Source organism: Furipterus horrens, unplaced genomic scaffold (genome assembly GCF_987537825.1).
Source record: "Furipterus horrens unplaced genomic scaffold, mFurHor1.1.pri manual_scaffold_4, whole genome shotgun sequence".
NCBI lineage: Eukaryota > Metazoa > Chordata > Mammalia > Chiroptera > Furipteridae > Furipterus > Furipterus horrens.
The window spans coordinates 55,342,818-55,364,470 of record NW_028327174.1 but is presented as its reverse complement, the minus strand read 5'-3'; the positions used below and the strand labels follow the sequence as shown (position 1 = coordinate 55,364,470).

Sequence of the window (21,653 nt, the reverse complement as noted above, 5' to 3'; positions counted from 1 at the left end):
CAAATAGCAGCCATATCTGAAAAAAAGTACCTTTATTAAAAAGGAAAATACACAGCAAACAAAGCTGGAAGGTGATGGGGTGGGAGATATGGAAAAACTTAATCACCAAACAAGCTGTCCAAAGATGGCCTTCTGTGGAGGAGAGTTGAATAGTCCGTTACCTCACCTGCCTTTACTGATTCAAATAAGCCTCCTCCTAGTATAGCTAGGCCCAGGGAGCCTCATTTCCCATTCTGCTCTCTTCCTGGGAGTTTGGGAATGGTTGTATAGTTCTCAGGTTTTCAAGGTATAGAAGACAGTACGGAGAAGGGAAAGTTGTTACAGCCTCTTGTTCCAACGTCGTCCCCAGCCCCATCCCTCAGTATTTATTGATGCCAAAGAGACGAACCCCATGGAATTGGGGCAACTTAGGCAGCAGAACACTGAGCAAAGAGGCTGTGTTGATGAGGAAGTGAGCAGCATCATACTTGGTATAAAAGCTGGCTAGGAGGTAGCTGGGGAGAAAAGAAATAGGTTGAGTGAAGTTGGCCTTCCCTATCCATATTCATGCCCTTACAGTGACTTTCTGTTCTCTTTTAAATGACCGATTTTATTGCATGTAGTCCTAAAATATCTGAAAATATCCTAGGGGTCAGGGAGATAATCATCTTTAACTGGAGATTTGTAATATAGTGTTTAATTGTTAATGTCACACGACAAATGACAGCTGAAGCAGTTTCAGCCGTATGACTGTTAAGTCCTCTTTGCTTCCACTCCCCACAGTTTTCACAGATTTATATCAGTTCTGCCTTAATTTATTTACATCTTTTGGAAATGTGAAATTGTTTGGTTTTACTTGGTTTTCTGTCCCTTCTCCATTCTCCTACTATCAAGGAGGCAGCAAGGAATGCTTGATTATTACCTTCTACTTTTTGAAAGCTTCCCTGTGGACCTTTGTACCTGGCTCTCGGGGCATTTACCATTCTCTCCCCCAAGACTCACAGTACAATAGGAGAGATGTTGAGGAATTTTCGAGAAGAGGTAAATTGGAGCCCATAGTCCATCTGTTCCCAATGTGTCAGCAGTCGAGCCTTTCCTTGGTCAGGAGTCTCAAACGGTGTCCCTTTCACAGTATGTAGGAAGACATACATAGCCTGGGAGAAGAGAAGGGAGCAGTTTGAAGGGGCATAATGTAGACCTTTAGCCCAATAATTAAGATCCCCAAAGGAAGACATATATCCCCCAAAAATGTGGTTGAGGAAAGGCTTGGCGGGGGTGGGGGTGGGGTGATATAAGGGTGTGGCTTAGTGCTCACCAAGTTATGGATAACGTTCGTCAGGGTCCAGACTACAGGAATGCTGAAGAAGGGGATGCTGAGTAGAACCACATGCAGCAGTCCTACCAAGATGATGTAGGCCAGCCAGATGCCCCGGCTATTCATCACTCGAGTGTTCGGGTTTACTTCGCTGTGTGCCACCCCCACATTCATCCTACCAGTGGGGGATCAGGCAGGAGTCCACCTCAATTTCCTCTCAACCCCTTTGATTTTTTCCCCCCAACATTGCCTCCTGAATAATCCAAATGCCTTGTACTCTATTTGGAATGAAAAAATATCCCCATCATGCACAAAGGAAAAACGGAAGACTATAAGGGAAAAAAAAAGGCCAGAAGAGTTCTCTCTACGTCTTAGAGACGTATGATACCCTTATACTCTGACTCTTCCACTTCAGCTGTAACTTGAAGGAGTAAGTCTAGGCTTGAGCACCCACTTCAAGGAACAACGGAAACAAGTATCTCACTTTTTTAAAGAAGTTAATAAGGAAGCATGAAGAAGTCACATACATGCAGCATTTCAGAAGAGGGTCATGGGAAACAAGGATTCACTGAGGAGTGAGGGGGTAAAGCTACTTCCAATCCCCATCTTTAATCTGGGGCTTGCCTGTTCTGTCTCACATCCCATTAGCATGTAAGCAGTCAACATCCCAATTCCTTTTCAGCGTGAGGCATTGGAAGAATTTGCCCAGGGTTTTGGATTGAGCTAGGAAGGAACCTGAGTTGAAAACCTCCAGTTGGAGCCCTAGCCCCGAATCCAGGGGCGGCTCAGATAATCTAAGCTTGACTCCTTAAAATCGTGCTAGTCAAAGTTGATCATGTCTAGTTAGGAAGCAGCTTTTGCCCGCCGTCCTCTACCTAAAATTCCTAAACCCTAATCCTGAGCCTGCCCCATGCTTCTCGTAAATCGGCTCTCCTCAGCGCTCTTCTCTTAGTATTTAACTAGCTGTCACTCTACGCCCGCCTCCCACCACTTTTCCCTCAGCACCACGTCCAGTCTCTCGGAAGCCCCTACCTGCAAGCTTCAGAGGCGGGTCAACTAGGGGCGCAGCGCTCACTTCAACACCTGTGGTCTCCAGGAAGCAGCCACCCACGCCCATCTGCAGTCTCCCTATTGGTGGAACAGAGTTAGCGCTGCTGCCACCCATTGGTTGGAGGTCTGCAACGGAGACGCACAATTGGTCATCGTTTCCGTCGTTCTTCGGAAGGTGCAGAACCCGCCCCTCTCCCTGCCCCACCTTTTGAGAGAGGTGGGGAAAGCTGCCTAGAGGAGTTAGAGGGACGCCAGCTATTGACTAATGAGAAGAGTGGATGGAATGAGGGGGTAGTAAGAGTGGCAGTGATTGGTTGGCCCTGGTTGTCGGCTCCTAGGCGGGAGCTCCTGGAAGCGGAGGCAGCGGGTGGGGACCTTGTGGAGTGGAGGGGAAACAAGATGGCGGCGGAGACGGTAGAGCTCCATAAGCTGAAGGTACCGTGAAGAGGGGAAAGGGCTGACTTGAACTTTTCTGGGGACTGACTTTTGCGGAGTGGCTTGTTCCTTTTTCCTACGTGTTTTTTTTGGAGGCTTTTCCACTTTCTACCGGCTCCCTCTGTAGTTCTTTTGTGCCTTCCTCTTCCTCACTACGCCTGTCTTAATTTCCCATGCTCCTCACGGTTTTATTGTATCTGTATTAGTTATTTCTGCTCCCTTCTTCATCGTTGTATCGTCCGTCACTTTCATCGGGTTGTGTAAGTGCCTTCAACCTGTTCTCTCCTTGTTTCTCGTCAGAAATGCATTACGTCAGTGGTCCCCTCTGCCCCATGCCGGACTGAGCACCCCTTTTTATTTCCTAGGTTGATGCTTTCCTAGGTTGATGCTTTCCTATCTGTTGTCCCAAGCTGAGACTCCCTATAGCAGAGGTTGGCATCTGTGTTTTCTATCTATCTAGGTATCAAACATTATCCAGTAAATACTCCCACCACCACCCTGTTTAGGTGGGGTTACGCCCCCAGGGGAGGACTTTGAAACCTAAGGAGAGGCCTCAGAATATAGGCCTCCCCATAGAAATTTGGGGTTTTGGAGCCTTTTAGAGTTAGTAAAGGCACAGATAGCTCGAACTTAAAAGTTTTTCGAGTTCTCTCTCACACGGTTCTCTGCCGGCCAGCCTCCACATACCCCTCGACTTCCTGCCGCCATACAGACAACTCACTTGTAGCTGTAATATTTTGGAAAAACATTTCCAAGGTTAGAGTTATCTCTGTCCCCATTTCATATCACGGATATACCCCGCATCTCTTGGTATCACCACTGGGTGACGACACTCTGAATCATCTGTTTCAAGTTGTGTCTTGGGAACCTTGGTAGTTTTCTCACATTTAGATTACTTTTTTCCTGGAAGAAAAGATTGGTTTCTTTTAAGGGTGAATTATGAAAATATTTTGTCCATTTGTGGTTTCACAAGTAGCTTTCTCATTATATGTTTTGGTGACATCATCCTGGGAACCTTGGGCAAACCAGGTGATTTAGCTGAGTTGCACACTGACCGGTTAAAGCTTGCAGAGCTTAACAACAAACAAAAGAAGTAGGGAGAGTAATGGTAGGGAGAAGTCTTTTAGTTACGTTTTAGTTGACATCAATTAGATTTTTTTGTGAAAGCTGATGGATTTCTCACTCTTGGATTCTAATCTGTACTAGGGAGTTTTTGTGTCATTCTGGACTTACTGTTAACTTGGTGGCACTGAAATGTGCGGATTATATCAGTGGTCTCCTAGTACCATAAGTAAAAATACAGATCAACCACTTCCATTATATATATAGTTATGTGAAATATGTTTTACTGTGGTGGTATGTATGTTACAGAATATACACAGAAAAGGAATTTTTGAGTGCAATAAAAAGGAAAAACGAATAGAAAATCAAAAATTTTTCCTATTAGTTCCTTTATTGAATCACCAGTAGTAAGGCACCAACCTTGTGACTTACCTTTATGGTTTTTGCATTGGTTTATGGAGGTCCACCTTCCATAAAAGCTGTATTTGTTTGGACTTATTAAATTTTATTTTGATTGGTTAATGTCCTCTGACCTGATTTCAAGGATCATAGTCTTAAGAGCACAGAAGGCACTCCTGACAGCCTGAAAAAAGATTCATTCTTTTAATCACATTTTGCTTGTCTTTGCTTTTTCTCTAGAGCACTTCTTAACCTTTTGGAGGTCACAGATATCTTTGAAACTCTCCCCAGAAAAAGGCATGTACACATACTTTGCATGCAGTTTGAGGGGCTTCCTAAAATTACCTTGTAGCCCTGAGGAGTCCTTGGACCTCTGGTTAAGAATCCATGCCTTTAATTCTGACTTTCAGGACAGTTAATGTTTGGTTCCACGGTTGATCTAGATGGGATAATCCTGACTTGGATTGACTTAAGGTTTTTATCTTTTTTTTTAAAAGCCTTTCCATTTTTATAAAGAAATTTTGGACTTTTAGAATGAGATCTCAGAGAAAAGGAACATGCTTTCAAGTAGGAAGGAAAAATATCGGAGTTGATATGTAAGTCCACATCAACTGCAGGTTTCTCCAGATTTTGTAGACATGCCAACATTTTAACAGGTATAGAGGCTGAATTGTGGGTGAAAATGCCTTGAACTGCAATAGTACCAGATTTCCTATCAATGATGAGAAAAAGGTCTACTGCAGAGGAGAGAATGAGAAGGGTATACTAGTCTGAGAGTGTTGAAAAACAGTGGGACATGTAATTTTGAAGTATAAAGTACATATATGTTGGTGGTTGCAGATCCTTTGTAAAGGGAACTATGTGAATTGTGTGACTATAAAGGTAGATTGGCGTGAAATTGAAAAGGGCTTTTTGAGTTTTGAATGGCGTTTGGTTTTTGTCATGTATGCAGAAAGTGGGGAGCCTTTGGAAATTTGAAAGAAGGAGCTGATGTGATCCATGTGTGTTCTTTTGGCAATATGGAGGATGGGGTCTGGAGAGGGAGAAATTTCAACAGTTTTATTTTTATTATACAATTCATTTCCCTGCTTAAAAACTTAACTTTATACCTGCCAATCTTTCCAGCTTAGTTTTTCACACTCCAACCACATTGGCTTTATTTTATTTCAGTCCTCAGTATGAATGTGTTCATTAATTACTAACACATAGCATTTGCTATGTGGCAAGTACTGGTCAAAGCTGTGTACATATATTAACTCATTTAATTCTTACAATAACCCTGGAAAGTAAATGCTTCTATTATCCCCATTTTAACACATGAAAAAAAGGAATCCCAGAGAGGTTAACTGAGTAGCTTGCCCTAGGTTCCCCTAACTAATGAGTGGTGGATCAAATCCAAGCAGTCTGTCTCCAAAATTCATGTTCTTCTTTTTTTAAAAAAATTATTTATTTTTATTTTTAGAGAGAGGGGAAAGGAGAGAGAGAGAAACATCACTGTGTGGTTGCCTCTCACTCACACCCCTAACTGGGGACCTGATGTGCAACCTAGTCATGTGCCCAGACTGGGAATCGAACTAGCGACACTCAATCCACTGAGCCACAGCAGCCAGGAAAAATTCATGTTCTTAATTGCTGTGCACTACTTACCTCAGAACTCAAAACCCTTACAACGTCTTTTGACTGCAGTGCCCCTGCCACCTCCATTCCCCGTATCTTCATCTAATTAACTACTAATTGTCCTTCAGATGTCAAACATCTACCCAAGGAACCCTTAGGTAGGGTAGGTTCATCCTATTCACACGTGGTCAGATCACTTTTTAATGCCTTCATAGGACTTTTTTTTTTTTTTTTTTTTAATCAGTTAAGTATTATGTATATGATCATTGATTGCCTGTTTCCCTCCTAGGTTGTAAGCTTCCTGTGGGCAAGAACTCTGTTTTGCTTATGATTATTTCCCTATACCTAAAATAATACCTGACATGACGGGGGTACTGAATAGCTATTTGTCAAGTGAATCAACTTAGTAAGACTTGAAGTAAGGTAGTGGCTACTTTGAAAGGAATGAATTTAAAAGAAATTTGGGATATAGAATTGTAAGTACTTATAGAATCAGTTAGATGTGGGTGTAATGAAAGATGACTCCCAAGTTTGAGTATTGATACATTTAGTCCAGGTTGGGAGGAAGAGAAGAATCCAATTTTGTGCAGTAGAGAAGATAAGCTCAGTTTGGGGCTTAAGTGTCTTTGAGACATACATTTGGAGATGTCTGGTAGTCAGTTGGAGATATGGGTCTTCTGCTCAAGAGTTGAGAGCTGATAATAAAGGTTTTGGACTTATTTAAAAATTTATATAGTGCCTACCATGTGCCAGCTAACATAGGTGCTGGAGATATAGCAATGAACAAAGCAGACAAAATTCTTGCTCTTGTGGAGCCTATGTTTTATTGGGGGAAGGCACAATAAAGTAAAATTTATAGGATGTCAAATAGTGATAAGTTCTGTGTAGAAAAATAGGAAAGCAGGATAGGGAAGAAGGGTATTGTAATTCAAAATACGGTGACTAGGGAAAGCCTCATTGAGAAGATGATGTCAAGGAGTGAACCTCGTGCAAAGTGTTACAAGAGGACAACCAGTTTGTACCATTCTGTCAGCTCTGAGTCTAGATCAGACTATATCAGATAAGCACCCTGTACAAAAATCATCTCTACATTTACCCTTCATCTGGAAGTTTTTGTAAACTTTTGCCTAGGCACAATTTTGGGAAGAAAGGAAAAGGAGGAAACAACTCTCTTATTAAAAATTTGAACTTTGAATTGCCTAACTATTTACCGAAAATGTTACTTAAACGCGAGGGGAGAAAAAGGAATTGAGGCTTCTGAGGCAGATTAGGAGTTACAAAAAATAAAGAAGCTATATTGCTTTGCAGACAAACAACCAACACCATCTAAACACACACACACACAAAATGATACATTTAAAATGTTAGGACTTCAAGGGAGGCATAGGTAAATATAGCTTGCCTCCTCCCACAACCATAGCAAAAATTACAACTAAAATACAAAACATCTACCACCCAGAATCATTAGAAAATTTAGCTGTATGGAAGTCTGACAACCATGAATTAAGTCACATTCATCGAGATGGGTAGGAGGTGCGGAGACATGGAACAGTCAGTCTCATACCTATGTGGGGTGGATAAAAATTGGGAGGTATACCTCAGAAACAAGGGATCCTAGCCCAAACCTGGCCACCCAGCACAGGGTCCCAGTGCCAGGAAAATAAGTCCCCGTAACTTCTGGCTGTACAAACCAATGGGGGTTGGAGTGGTAAAGAAACTGGGATTCTCAGCGTCTCCTCTTAAAGGGCCCGAAATAGACCTGGGACTTACACAGACTTACTCCCTCTGGGTTCCAGCACTGGGGCAGCAACTGGAAGGGCACCAGTGGCACATGGGGAAAAACTGAAGTGTCTGGCGTCAAGGCGAGTGTCGGGGGATAGCTTTCTCCTGGACAAAACCCCAGAGGGCAGGCAGGGGCCATTTTCCCTTCTGAGCCCTCCCCCATATCTGAGATTCCATCAACCTGGTTCACATGGGTTGCCCCACCCTGATGATTAGCTAAGGCTCTGCCCCATCCGGCTTACAGGTGCTCTTTTCTACAATAGGCCACGCTACTAAGACAGGGAGTCAAAGCAGCTGTACCTAATACATAGAAACAAACACAGGGGGGCTGCCAAAATGAGACGGAGAAATATGACCCAAATAAAAGAACAGAACAAGATTCCAGAAAGAGAACTAAACAGAATGGAGAGAAGCAGTCATCAGATGCAGAGTTCAAAACACTGGTTATTAGGATGCTTAAGGAACTCGTTGGGTACTTCGACAACATAAAAAAGACCCAGGCAGAAATGAAAGTTACACTAAGTAAAATAAAGAAAAATTTACAGGGAATCAACACTGGAGTGAATGAAGCTGAGAATCAAATTGGTGATTTGGAACATAAGGAAGAAAACCCTCGCTCAGAGCAGCAAGGAGAAAAAATAATTTAAAAAACAAGGCTAGGCTAAGGAGCCTCTGCGACAACTTCAAATGTACCAGCATTCAAATCATAGGGGTGCTGGAAGGAGAAGAGAAAGAGCAAGAAATTGAAAACTTATTTGAAAAAATAGTGAAAGAAAACTTCCCTAATTTGGTGAATGAAAGAAACATACAAGTCTAGGAAGAGAGTCCCAAACAAGATGGACACAAAGAGGACCTCTTCAAGACACATCATAATTAAAATGCCAAAGTTTAAAGATAGAGAGAATCTTAAGAACTGAAACTTAGAGGTCACTCAGAGTCTAGATTCTAGATTAATGCTATTCAGGTATAATCTTTTCTAATTCTCCACTCAGTGTCTGTCTAACACTTAATAATAAGTGCTTACTGGGTGCCAAGCGCTATTCTACAATAAATGCTTTATAAATATTTACTGATTTAATCTTCATAACAACTCTTTGGTAAAGATACTGTTGCATTATACCCATTTCATGAGAAACTGAGGCACAGAGAGGTTAAGTTACTCATTTAAGTTTACACAGCATTTAGTGGTAAAGATGGAATTTAAACCCAGGTAGTCTGGCTTCAGAGGCCATATTAGCCTATGCAGTCATTCCACACTCCTCTCACCACCGTGCCTCCCCCAAGAAGCCAGCACATTTATTAATGCTTGTTTAAGTTCTTCAGGTCTACATTTATTCTGGGGGAAGGAAGCCCAGCCAAGGGAGTACATCCTTTAGGTGGTGCCTCCCAGACACAGTGCCCACAATGCCATAGGCAGTTTGTACAGAATGTTGTTGGTTCCCCCACCTGTGAATACACCCAGAAGCTCATTGTCATCCTGAAGGAGTTTCTGTTTCTTAGTCACTAGGTTCTCCAAAGTGGTTCCAGGCAGTTGAGCTGAAGGAGTGAATCAGTGCCTGGGAAACTTGCATGGCGCTCATTCTGCTTAGTCCTCTTCAGCTGGAGTCACCTCCCTGCCATTCCAACTTTTAATAAGTGATTATCTACCATGTTTCTCAATAGAGAGTGCTATTGGTTTGTTGAGTAGGACAGTTCTCCACATATAGGGTGGGGCAAAAGTAGGTTTGCGGTTGTTCATATCGAAAATAATACAATAATAAATAACAATACAAGCATAAAGTCTGTTTCACTTACTACTGTAAACCTACTTTTGCTTCACCCTATATTATTCCTGCGTGCTTGTCCCACTCAACTGAATGTTCCATCTGACCAATTGTAGTGGGGGGAGAAAGGCTTCCCCTCTCCATTTTCAAATGCACCCTTGGATGTAAACTTTCTAGATATGCCCAGCATATTCTCTAGTTGTAAAGTTCTTCTATAGTCATCTGCTTTCTAACTTCTACTGATTGATGTTTAATGTATACTTCAAAACAAGTAAAATCCTTCAGGCCAGACATCTGAGATATTTGTGCACTGATCTGTGTATAGGATTTCTGGAGCCTTCCTTTACCTTCTTGTTCTCTTTGGATTATGCATTTAAAAATAAGAATCTGGAGCCCTGTAAGGCTGTTACATCATTTAACATATTCTGTTTTTCAGTTACCCATAACCTAGAATTACTTTGGTTGCAGATCATACTGTTAACCCTCTGCACTTGTAATTATCTAAAACCCTGAGGTCTTTATCCTTTGAGTTACTGTTGAGCCAGATCTTGCTCATCTGGATTTAGAACAATTTAAGTTTTGAATATAATTATAGTACTTTATAGGTATATCTTATTCCTTCTAAATTGAATCTTTATTTTTGACTTCTTATTCTGCCTGAAGAGCTCCCCCCTCCCTCAGCTTAGTTCTGTCAGTAATCCATTAATTCTTCCTTCTTCTACTGTCTGTAAAGTTGATAAGCATACCTGTTATATCTTTAGTCAAGTACTGATTTTTAAAAATCTTCAACAGAATTCTGTGGCATGCATTTAGATATTTTTTTCATTTTCACGTAGATCTTTTAATTGATTCATTGTTGACATTATGCTGGCTAACACATTTACCTAATTCTACAGTGGTCAGACTTGACTGCATATTTGTGGTAGATTTCAGTAAAAGATCTGGAATAACAGAAGAATCTGCTTTTAGATACTTAGATTTTATATTTAAAGATTAATTCTTTCCATTACTAGCTGGTACAGTAATTTGGGGGGGGGTCGTCTTTTTCTATCAGAAATGCTATAAAGATTTGTGATAAGTAGTTGGATAACAATTGGAATTTTATTAAAGTAAGATGTTTATTATTCATCATGTGTTAGAAAAGTCTGCTTGCATACTGAATATTAGAAGGAAGTGGACCATTTTCATGGACCTAGAAGCTTGGTGAGATTAAGAGCAGTTGTTTGGGATTGAACTTTCTTTTTCGTTTTTGTGAGAACTACAGTTGACCCTTGAACAATATGGGTTTGAACTGCTCAGGTCCACCTGTACTTGGGTTTTTTTTCAATAATTACGTGCAGTACTGTAAATATACTTTCTTTTACAATTTCTTAATAACATTTTCTTTAGCTTACTATATTGTAAGAATCTAATATATAATAATATACAAAATGTGTATTAATTGTAAGGCTTCCAGTCAACAGTGGGCTATTAGTAGTTACGATTTTTTAATATGTTTTTGATATTAGAGAGACAGAGAAACATCAATGTGAGAGAGAAACATTAACTGGTTGCCTCTCATATGTGCCCTGACCTGGAAGTGAATCCCCAACCTTTTGGTGTACAGGAGGATGCTCCAACCAAGCCATACCGGCGAAAGCAGTATTCAGAGGGATTCAGAAGTTATACATGGGTATTTGACTGCATGGGGGTGTCAGCATCTCTAACCCTGCACTGTTCAAGGATCAACTGTACCTCTTTTCTTTTTCCTTTTTTTTTTTTTTTTTTTTTTACCAGTTTCATTGTATTAACTGAGGAAGAGTTTTATTCTTTTTTTCTCAGCTTGCTGAACTAAAGCAGGAATGTCTTGCTCGTGGTTTGGAGACCAAAGGAATAAAACAAGATCTCATCAACAGGCTCCAGGCCTATCTTGAAGAGCATGGTGAGTGCTTTGTGGAGGCAGAGTGGTGTGATTAAGGGTATTAATTTTTAGGCTCTGCCATATGGAAGATTTCTTCTTTTCCTTTATATTTTTGGTGATATAAACTCTTAATTAACTATATCAAGAAAACTCCTATGCAGAGAAACACTTCCTCTCCCCCCCTTTTAATACATTGTAATTTTATTTTGGCAAATTATTTAAAAGGAAGTATGGTGAAACAAGGGTCATTAGCCTGAGAATTGGAAGATTTGAATTCTGATTCCTCTTGTGCCAGAAATTTACTAGATAACTTTGGGTAGTCACTGTTGACATGGCTTACTGTTTATACTTGTCTGTTCTGATCAATGAAATGGGACAAGTGTCTCTACCCTTGAAATTTATAAACCTCTGGTCCCCTCTAGCTCTTCACATTCTCTAATTCTGCTTTTTTATTTTATTTTGTAAAGATTTTATTTATTTAATTTTAGAGAGGGGAAAGGAGGGAGAGAAACATGATATGCAAGAGAAACATTGATCAGTTGCCTCTTGCATGCCCCCAATTTGGGGACCTGGCCCTCAACCCTGACACGTGCCCTGAATGGGAATTGAGTTGGAGACCTTCTGGTTTGCAGGCTGGCACTCAATCCACTGAGCCACACCAGCCAGGGCAATTTCACCTTTTTAAAAACAATTTCATTGCCTGGACCTGGTGTCTCAGTCAGTTGGGCACCATTCCTGTACACCAAAAGGTTACAGGTTCAATCCCCAGTTGGGGCATGTATGGGAGGCACCCGATCAATGTTTCTCTCTTCACATCTATGTCTACCCCCCTCCCTCCATTCCTCTCCCTCCCTCCCTTCCTCTCTAAAATCAATAAACATTTACTCAGGTGGGGATATTTTAAAAAGTTAAACAGAATAAAAACCACTTTATTTAAGGCATACTGTCATCTCAGGTTGTACAAAGTTTCCTCTTTAATTTTTATTCCCTTTTATTCCCATTCCTTTTATCCCATCTCTCTTAAACAACTGTTCTAGTGTGTTTGATACATATTTTCTGTCTTTGTCCTTGTAAAGACCATGTAATGTTGTTTAATGTACAATATTTTTTTATAATTGGCAATAAGGCTATAATATTGCTTTGTTTCTCACTTTTTTTCTCTTAAGTACTGCGTTGTTTTTTTAAAAAGATGTATTTGTGTGGTCTATGGCTGTGTTGTCATGTAGTTTATTCATTCCAATTCCGGCAAAGTATTCTATGATGTATAGAATCCACCACGTTTTACTTCACCCAGTGATAGACACCTGTCTTGCCTCCTGAACTACTTATTTTGTGTTTCTTAATATTCCTTTGTGAGAGACTTTCTGGGATATATACTTAGGGTTTTAATAAATACCTGTTTTTTTTGTTGTTATTGTTGTTGTTTCTTTTTAAATATGCTTTATTGATTATGCTGTTACATTTGTCCCAATTTCTTTTCCCTTTGTTCCCCTCGACCAAGTGACTCCCCCTCCCTCCAGTAGTCCCCCCCCCCGCTTAGTCCATGCCTATTGGTTGTGCATATAGTTCTTCTCAACATCTTCCTATTTACTTCACTCTCTCCTATTATGCTTCTTAATTCCTACATCATCTCCCTCCCTTTTCCCCCTCCTCACTAACCTCCCCCCAAAATGTTCCCCATACCTATAATTCTTTTCCCACTCTAGTTGCCTACTTAGTTGGCCTTTGTTTCGATTCCCTAGCTTCTGCTGTTGGTTGTTGTGAAACAGTTTTCATTTTAATGTTCATAGTTTTGATCCTCTTTCTCCTAAACAAGTCCCTTTAACACTTCATGCAACAGTGGTTTGGATCTGATGAACTCCTTCAGTTTTACTTTGTCCTGGAAACACTTTCTCTGCCCTTCTATTCTGAATAACAGTTTCGCTGGATAGAGTAATCGTGGTTGTAGGTTTTTGCTTTTCATTACTTTGAATATTTCTTGCCAGTTTCTTCTTGTCTGCAGAGTTTCTTCTTGTCTACAGAGTTTCTTTTGAGAAATCAACTGACAGTCTTATTGGGACCCCTTTGTACGTAATTCTGTTCTTCGCTCCTGCTGCTTTTAAGATTCTCTCTTTATCCTTAATTTTTGACATTTTGATTATAATGTGTCTTGGTGTGGTTCTCCCTGGGTCCAGTTTTTTTGGAACTCTCTGTGCTTCCTGGACCTGTAAGTCTTATTTTCTTCCCTAAGTTAGGGAAGTTCTGCTTCATTATTTTTTCACGTGATTTTTCAATTTCTAGTTCTTCTTCTTCACCTTCTGGCAACCCTATGATTCAGATGTTTCTGAGCCTCTCCTCATTTTCCTCACTTTTCTTTTCCTCTTTCTGCACTGGTTGACTGTTTTTTCCTTCCCTATGTTCCAATTTGTTGATTGATCCCTGGTTTTCTTTCCCTCACCACTAGTGTCGTATGTGTTTTCGTTCATCTAGGCAAAACTAGCCTTCATTCCTTCCCCGTCTTGTTTAAGATCTGCTGTTAGGTCTGTAAGCATTCGTATAACCAAAGCTCTGAACTGAGCCTCAGAAAAATTTCCTATCTGCTGCTTCGTTAGATTAGATATTTGCTGTCTGATCAGCTGTGTCACCGGGATCTCTATCATGACCTGTGCCATCCTGACAGTTTTGTGTTTACCTTTGCTTCCGGGGCAGGGCTGTCACACCTCCTACACTATAGGGGATGGAGCCCCGTGCAGTCATCACTACTGGGTGACCTTTCTCACCACGCTGTGGCATTTTCTGTGGGGGCGGGGGTCAAGATGGATTCCTGCCATTCACTCTCCGCTGAGAGACCGGGAGCCTCCTCCTCCATCCCCACCCCCTCTGGCCCTCACAGTTCGAGGCATGGGGGTCTGCTTTCCCCAGTGTTGGAATCGCAAGCTGATGGCTTTGGTCTGCAGCCTGGGGTGCTCCCAGGCGCTTCTTGCCTCCCCTTAAATACGGATGTCTGTGCTTACCGCTGTCCTGCCGCTGTCGCCTCAACTGCTGCTGCCAGCACAGCTTGACCTCTCTGCCCGGGCTTCGCCCCTCCTACCTGTCCAGACGAGCACCACTTCTTTACAACTTCATACATTGGACTTCCATGTAGCTTTATTTTTCTGAACTTCTGGTTATTTCTGATTTTGCGGTAGTTGTGGAGGGAGACGGAGTGTGTCAGTCTAGGCCTCCATCTTGGCCGGAAGTCTAAATACCTGTTTATAAATGTATACTTGCTATGACTAAGCACTGCCAAATTGCTTTCCAGAATTGCTCTATAAATCCTGAATGAGGGTTCTTGTCTTGCCTGCACAAATCTATGAAGTGGCCTAATTTTTGCTAATCTGTTGGTTGTTTCAATTTACATTTCTCTAGTTATTAGAAAATTGAAACATTTCTTGTGTTTATGGTTTTTTGGGTTTCTCCTTTGCTCATTATTCTTTTGGGGTTCCCATCATTCACTTGTTAGTTTGCAAGCCATTTCTTTTATGTTCTAATAATTATTCCCTTGTTGGTTTTAGACACTAGTATCTTCTTTGTCATTTATTTCTTTTTCCATGGTTTTTTCTTGGTTTTGAAAAACTTGAAATTTTTCCCATATTGCTTTTGCTTCTGGGTTTTTAAAAATTTGTTTTTAGAAATCCTCCACCACCACTAAATCTTAAAAGTATTTTCTCACATTACGTTATATTAGTGTTTAAATTTGACCTCATCGATTTAGTTCTTCAGTCCATCTGGAGTTCAACTTTGTATTAATGTTAGGTAGAGAAACAGTTGTATCTTCTCCATGTGGAGCAAATTTTATGTGCATTAATTCTGCATTTATTATTGAATTTTATTTTGAGAAAGAAAAATGATTATAATTTTAGTCTGAGTACAGTATTCAATATGGTCATGGAGAAGGGATTGATCTGAATATTTTAATATTCTTTAGCTGAAGAGGAGGCAAATGAAGAAGATGTACTGGGAGATGAAACGGAGGTGAGTTGGAGAGAGTAAGGTTAGTGACTGGCCTGGCAGTGGGCCACTACCTTGGTCACATTGTTTAAACATCAATCATTAGAGGATTTAAATGCTAACTCTCTAGGGGAGTATAGTGGGGAAATGAAGTTTCCGAATGATTCATTTTGGAGTTCTCATATTCTTCTGTTGACAGGTTTTTACTCTTGATTTATGTTAACCATCTTGTTTCATTTGGTTTTAGGAAGAAGAACCAAAGCCCATAGAACTGCCTGTCAAAGAGGAAGAACCCCCTGAAAAAACTGTTGATGTGTAACTTTCTTTTTTATAATCTGAGTACAGAGCAGACAGCTTGGGGCAGGGGGTGCGGGTTGGTGTGGGCGGGAGGGTAGTGTTTCATTTTATTTACCTTTTATGACTTTAAAAAATTTTTCATTAGATCATACATGTTCAGAGGAGTCTATATTTCATTTCAAGTACATGGTCTCAGTGAGAGAAAGTAGTTTGTCTCTGGGTTATATAATAGATGATTAGGACCTGGAGATTTCAAGCCCAGACTAAGTGTAGGTCTCCTAGCCTCCTGTAATAAATGATTCTCATTCTGTGTAGAGAATCATAAGATTCTCTGCATATAAGGGAGGAGGGTGCTGACCACAGATTTTTTTTTCTCAAGTAACACTATTCTTTCTCTTTGATTTACAGGGGAGTAGGGGAGGACAAAGTACTAGAGTGGAAAGTAGATCTTTATTTATTTAAGAAATTTTTTTAAATTTTATTTATTTATTTCTAGGGGGGGGGGTGCAAGAGAGGATATTTCTCTCCCTCTCTTTCTCCCTCCCCTTCTCTCTAGAAATAAAATCTTAACAACAACAACAACAAAAAAACAGTTGAGCTTTTTTTTTTTAAGTATATTTTATTGATTTTGTTGTTACGGTTGTCCGAATTTCTTTTCCTTTTGCTCCCCTATGCCCAGTACCCCGCTTCCCTCCAGCAATCCCACCCACCTTAGTTCATGTCCACGGGCTGTGCATATAAGTTCTTTGGCTTCACCCTTTCCTATATTATTCTTAACTTCCCCATGTTTATTTCGTACCAACCAATTATGCTTCTTAATTCCTGCACCATTTTCCCATTTCTCTCCCTTCCCTCTCCCAGCTGATAACCCTCCAAATAATCCCATACCTGTGATTCTGTTCCTATTCTGGTTTGCTTAGGTGGATTTTGTTTTTATTTTTTAGATTCAGTTGATAATTGTGAGTTTGCTGTCATTTTAATGTTCATAGCTTTGCTCTTCTTTTTCTTAAATAAGTCCCTTTAACATTTCATATAATAATGGCTTGGTGATGACGAACTCCTTTAGCTTTACCTTATCTGGGAAGTACTTTATCTGATCTTCCATTCTATATGATAGCTTTGCTGGATAGAGTAATCTTGGTTGTAGGTCCTTGCTTTTCATCACATTGAATACTTCTTGCCAGTCCCTTCTTGCCTGCAAAGTTTCTTTTGAGAAATTAGCTGGTAGTCTCATAGGCACCCCTTTGTAGGTAACTCTCTGCTTTTCTCTTGCTGCTTTTAAGATTCTCTCTTTATTTTTTACCCTTGGCATTTTAATGATGATGTGTCTTGGTGTGGTCCTCTTTGGGTCTAGCTTATTTGGGACTCTCTGTGCTTCCTGGACTTGTATATCTATTTTCTTCACGAAATTAGGGAAGTTTTCCTTCATTGTGTTTTCACATAAGCTTTCAATTTCTTGCTCCTCCTCTTCTCCTTCTGGCACCCCTATGATTTGGATGTTGCTACGTTTAAAGTTGTCCCAGAGGTTCCTAAGCCTCTCCTCATTTAAAAAATTTTTGTTTCCTCATTCTGTACTGGTTGACTTTTTTTGTTCCTTATGTTCCAAATCATTGATTTGAACCCCAGTTTCATTCCCTTCACCATTGATTTTGTGTGGATTTTCCTTCGCTTCATTTAGCATAGCCTTCACTCTTCCGTTATGCATTTGCCGTACTCAAGCATATCTGTCAAGCCTGTGAGCATCTATCACGAGTGTTTTGAACTCTACATGTGAGGTTGGCTACCTCTTCACTGCTTAGTTCTCTCACTGGAACTTTGATCCGTTCCCTTTTTTGGGCCATACTTCTCTGTCTCCTCATCTTGACAGACTCCTATGTTTGTTTGCCTCTGTGTCTTAGGTAGAGCTGTCATACCTGTTAACGTTGTCAGGGGCAAAGCCTTAGGTATTCTTCAGTAAGGGGAGACCTGTTTTACCATGTTGTGGCGCTGTATGTGGGGATATGGGAGAGGGGTCTGAGAGGGAACAATGCTGCTTGTTCAGCACTTGCCCCTTTTCCAGGCACTTCTCCCACTTCAGTACAGGACTGGTGCCTCTCTAGCTGCTGCCCTGGCCATCATTCCCAGAGTGGGTGTGGCTGTGGATGTTCTAGGACCATGGGGGCCCTTTAAACAAGCGGACTCTGCTGAGAGACTGGTAGTTTCTTCCTCCGCCCCAACGCCCACTAGTTTGCACCGTCAGAAGCAGTGAGGCTTGATTTTCCCCGGTGCTGGGGCCGTGAGCTATGCTGTCTGGTCTGATTCTTGGAGCGCTCCCCAGGTGTCTCTCCCTACTTTTTAAAATGTGTGACTACACTACTTTCCACCGTCCTGTCGCTGCCACTGCTGCTGCCGCCACCACACTGCGTCCTCTCTGCCCTGGCTCCACCCCTCCTACCTGTCTGGATGAGTATTTCTTCTTTATATCTTTGTTGGACTTCCATGCAGCTCGATTTTCTGGAACTTCTGGTTGTCTAGTTTTGAGGTAGTTGTATTCCTTCTCAGTTGTGGAGGGAGACTCAGCATGTCTGTCTAGGTCTCCATCTTGGCCAGAAGTCCCAGTGGAGTCCTTTTTAACACTTTTGTTCTTCATAACTGTATTAACGCATTTAATTATAAAAGGCAATATGTGGACTAGTAAAAAAATTAAATAGTACATATTCAAATACACCTTGTTTTCACTCCATCTGATTTCATAGCGGTTTTCAGTATATATTTTTTAAATATTTAAGTTACTTAATTTTAGAGAGGGGAATGGAGGGTGAAAGATAAGGAGAGAAACTGATGTGTGACCCAGTTGGCGACCTGGTCCCACAACTCAGTCATGTGTTCTGACTTAGAATTGAACCAGTGATTTTTCAGTTCACAGGCTGGCACTCAATTCACTGAGCCACACCACTCAGGGCTCAGTATATTCTTTCTTAATGTTTTATATAGCATGTGTATATATGTGTGTATACAGTTACATATATATATATTATGCATATTGTTGGTTTCTTGATTCCCTCCCCCTTCCCCACATCTGGAGAGCTTTCTGTATCATATAATAATGTTCTTATTTAAATGTTAGTTATATAATAGGCAAGGTTCTAAATGTTATGCATATATATTCACTTACTCATATCAATCCTGTGAAATAGGGATAATTATCCTAGTAAGTAGTAGGTCTCTCTCTTTTCTTTTTTAGCTTGTTATTATGGGAAATTGTAAGTATATGTAAAAGTTATGATAATAGTATAATAGACCCTCAGAAACCCATTTACCCACATATAGTAGTTATCAGCTTTGAACTTTATTCTTTCTAGCAGCTAATAGTACTCCATTCCAGGAATGAACAGTAATTTCACTAGTCTCCTGTTGATGGACATTTAGATTATTCATAATAGCAAAAAATGCAGTGCTACATGTCCTTATGGAACTGTTTTTATACTTATGCAAGTATGTCCATAGGATAAACCCCTGGATTTTCTGTATTACAGGGAATGCACATTTAATGTTTTATTAGATTATAATAAATGCTTTGAAAAAATGGTTTATGGGATAGCTTTAAAATAGAGATGTTTTGCCCTGAGCAGTTTAGCTCAGTTGGTTGAGCATTGTCCTGCAAACAAAGAGGTCACAGGTTTGATTCCTGTCAGAGCACATGCCTAGGTCGAGGCTTCAGTCCCCAGTTGGGGTGGATTCGAGAGGGAACTGATTTATGTTTCTCTCTCACATTGATGTTTCTCTGCTTTCTCTCTCCTTCCCCCTCTCTCTAAAATAAATAAATAGGTAGATAGATGTTTTGGGGACTTCTGGGGCAAGAAGGCAGATCAGGTAAATATAATGATTATTGGATTTTGTGGTTTAAAACTAATGAAATTGAAAATTTGTAGAAGTTCATTATCTTTTGAATATGTAAAATGTGTAATTCATTTAAAGCGCTTTAATTTTATTAATTTATAAACAGGGAAGTTGAATGTGTGTGGGAGTGGTGATTTTGTTTTTTAGAGGGAAGTAATGGTCCCTTTACTTTAGATAGTGTTTTGTATATGACTATGGGTCGGAGAGAAATTTCTTAGTAAAGGGACGAAATTTCTCATGGGTTCCAGAATGTGATATGTTTTTCTTTTTGCTTGTGCTTAATTGTGCCTAAGGGAGTTAGAATGAAACAGGAGGAGGCTTTCTCTCTGGGGTTTCTTTTTTGCTGAGGTGTACTGTAGTGATTGTGCTTTAAGACAGGAATGTGCAGAAAGTCATTAACCTAGGGTTGGTGAAAAGGACTGCTTTCCTAATGGAATTGGACTACAAGAAAAACATTAAACTTCAGTGTCCTTTTTTGCTTGAACAAGACAGGAGGATTAGTTAAGGAAGAGTGTTCAGGAAATGGGAAGAATTCAGAAATTTCTTTAAAAGTCAGAATATTAAGGGCTAATTTAGGGCCTTTGAACATTCAAAAGGAGGTCCCCTTGCTTCATCTTTGGCTTGAGGGTCTCCAAAAATATTCCTATGACAGCAGTTTGATCTTTTTTTCTTACTTCCTTGTCAAATCAGTTAAATATTGTAGGACTTAGTTATCGTCAGCAGGGGGCACCCATTGCTTATTTGTCGGTTCTGGGACCTCCAACAAAAGAATAGAAGAGAAAGTAAGTTCCTGTTCCAGAATTACTTCCTCTGAAAATGCCATTAAACCATTACTACCTTTCAGGGCATCAAATGGGAAAAATGTCTGGGATATTGGAACAAAAGCCGCCCATGTCTCTAAATGAGGGACCTTAATGAGACTGGTTATGACCCACAGTTTTATGGGAGTTGTTTGGTGGAGAGTTAATGCCCTTCCATTTATCCTGGGTATTTCCGAACTTTGTCTCCCGCCCCAGTGGTCCCCCCCTCTTTTGTTTTCTCTTAAGCCTTTTGACTGGTAACTTAACATGTTTTCCTAATTCAGACACTCTTAGTCTTTTTTCTCCTCACTCCCTTTGGCATTTTTATTTGTCCCACTTTGACTGTTTCAGCTGAAGCTACAGTCCCCATGGGAGGAATAAGGGATTTGTAAAAGAAAATAAACAGAGCTTGTAGAGCACACATTAATTGTTTCTGTGATGAAAATTGAGAGCTGGTGTTTAAATGAGGGTTAGAGGAATAGTTATTAGTCCAGAAGTAAATTTAAAGTTCCTAAAAGTAAATCAAATGGTTTCCAGTATCCTAGTATTTCCCTTCAGCCCAATGTATTTTACCAGACTTCTTTCCTAATAACTTTCATGTACTTTACCAAAGTAGCTTAGTTTGTTATTTGAACTCATCAATAGATGACAGTCTAAGGAACCGAAGTTCTAATGGGCTTTATGGTTTTTTTGACTAGTGGGTGGCAGAGAGATATGGGGGCAGAGGACATGACTTGGGTGAATTCTTATATAATTCTAACGTTTTGGTGTAGAATATCAGTTTTCTAATTTAAAAAATCTCTTTCCTCTTTTCCAGGGCAGCAGAAAAGAAAGTGGTAAAAATTACATCTGAAATACCACAGACTGAGGTAGGTATTCTGTTCCCTGGTAGAAGAGCAGTCTCTATACAGAATCTTTCTGTTTCTTACCCTTTATTCTATCTGTATTATCACTAAAAAATTTACTCAAACAGAGACAGATTTTGGTATTGATATATTTTCCCCAACTACACTTGAGAAAATCACCTTTGAAGCCCTGGTCTTTTTGTATATAGTACTGTGGTCTTAGTGGTAACTCTCTTTAGGATATTTACAAACTAGGATTGGAGTCTGGGAGGATTGTACCTTGGAAGAGATGAAAAGTAACAAGGGAAGGTGTCACCTTAAGTTACAAATCACTAGCTGACGAGATTGAAATTTCTCTGGACTCTGTCTTAAGATCTCTGAAGCTGGGTTCCATTTGAGATCTGTGTTGCTTTTTGTACCTTTAAAGTAAAGGTGGCATGGACAACACTGCCTCATTTCTAACTGAAAGAGAAAGAGTACCACAAGTGTTGGAACCAAACTGTTCCTTTGATCCTTTTTCAAAGGTCAACCAGATACAGCTTTTTATCTTCTTGGCTTCAT

At 40.3% G+C, this 21,653-nt stretch overlaps 2 protein-coding genes and 1 pseudogene across 4 annotated transcripts in view; 1 reads left to right on the top strand and 2 right to left on the bottom strand.

The window, feature by feature from the left end:
* Positions 1 to 17: 17 nt before the first annotated feature.
* ORMDL2 (ORMDL sphingolipid biosynthesis regulator 2) lies at positions 18 to 2,411 on the bottom strand. Of its 2 annotated transcripts, none has more exons than XM_090273340.1 (4): positions 2,327 to 2,411; positions 1,295 to 1,572; positions 982 to 1,133; positions 18 to 494 (listed from the first exon to the last, which is right to left on the bottom strand). In XM_090273340.1, the coding sequence occupies exons 2-4, from the start codon at positions 1,466 to 1,468 to the stop codon at positions 359 to 361; spliced, it is 462 nt and encodes a 153-aa protein (XP_090129466.1). In that variant the 5' UTR covers positions 1,469 to 1,572; positions 2,327 to 2,411; the 3' UTR covers positions 18 to 358. The 2 variants fall into 2 exon arrangements, with proteins under 2 accessions (XP_090129466.1, XP_090129465.1); XM_090273339.1 differs by having other exon boundaries at positions 1,295 to 1,469.
* Positions 2,412 to 2,539: 128 nt separating this feature from the next.
* SARNP (SAP domain containing ribonucleoprotein) overlaps positions 2,540 to 21,653 on the top strand; it is a 51,227-nt gene continuing 32,113 nt past the window's right edge. The window contains exons 1-5 of one of the 2 annotated variants that reach the window (XM_090273336.1): positions 2,540 to 2,779; positions 11,224 to 11,323; positions 15,249 to 15,295; positions 15,519 to 15,586; positions 21,065 to 21,116. In XM_090273336.1, coding sequence (XP_090129462.1) covers positions 2,744 to 2,779; positions 11,224 to 11,323; positions 15,249 to 15,295; positions 15,519 to 15,586; positions 21,065 to 21,116 — 303 coding nt within the window. In that variant the 5' untranslated portion in view covers positions 2,540 to 2,743. The remainder of the gene's footprint in view (positions 2,780 to 11,223; positions 11,324 to 15,248; positions 15,296 to 15,518; positions 15,587 to 21,064; positions 21,117 to 21,653) is intronic. The other variant, XM_090273335.1, reaches the window with a different exon arrangement.
* On the bottom strand, positions 8,886 to 9,219 carry LOC150011930 (cytochrome c oxidase subunit 7A1, mitochondrial pseudogene; annotated as a pseudogene).

Excerpts from the sequence above, each read along its gene's own strand:
- ORMDL2 (XM_090273340.1), bottom strand. The coding sequence starts at position 1,468 with ATGAATGTGGGGGTGGCACACAGCGAAGTAAACCCGAACACTCGAGTG. Across the intron at positions 1,134-1,294 it reads CGAACGTTATCCATAACTTG|GCTATGTATGTCTTCCTACA; the intron begins GTGAGCACTAAG and ends CTCTTCTCCCAG. Across the intron at positions 495-981 it reads AACATCTCTCCTATTGTACT|CTACCTCCTAGCCAGCTTTT; the intron begins GTGAGTCTTGGG and ends TTTTCTCCCCAG.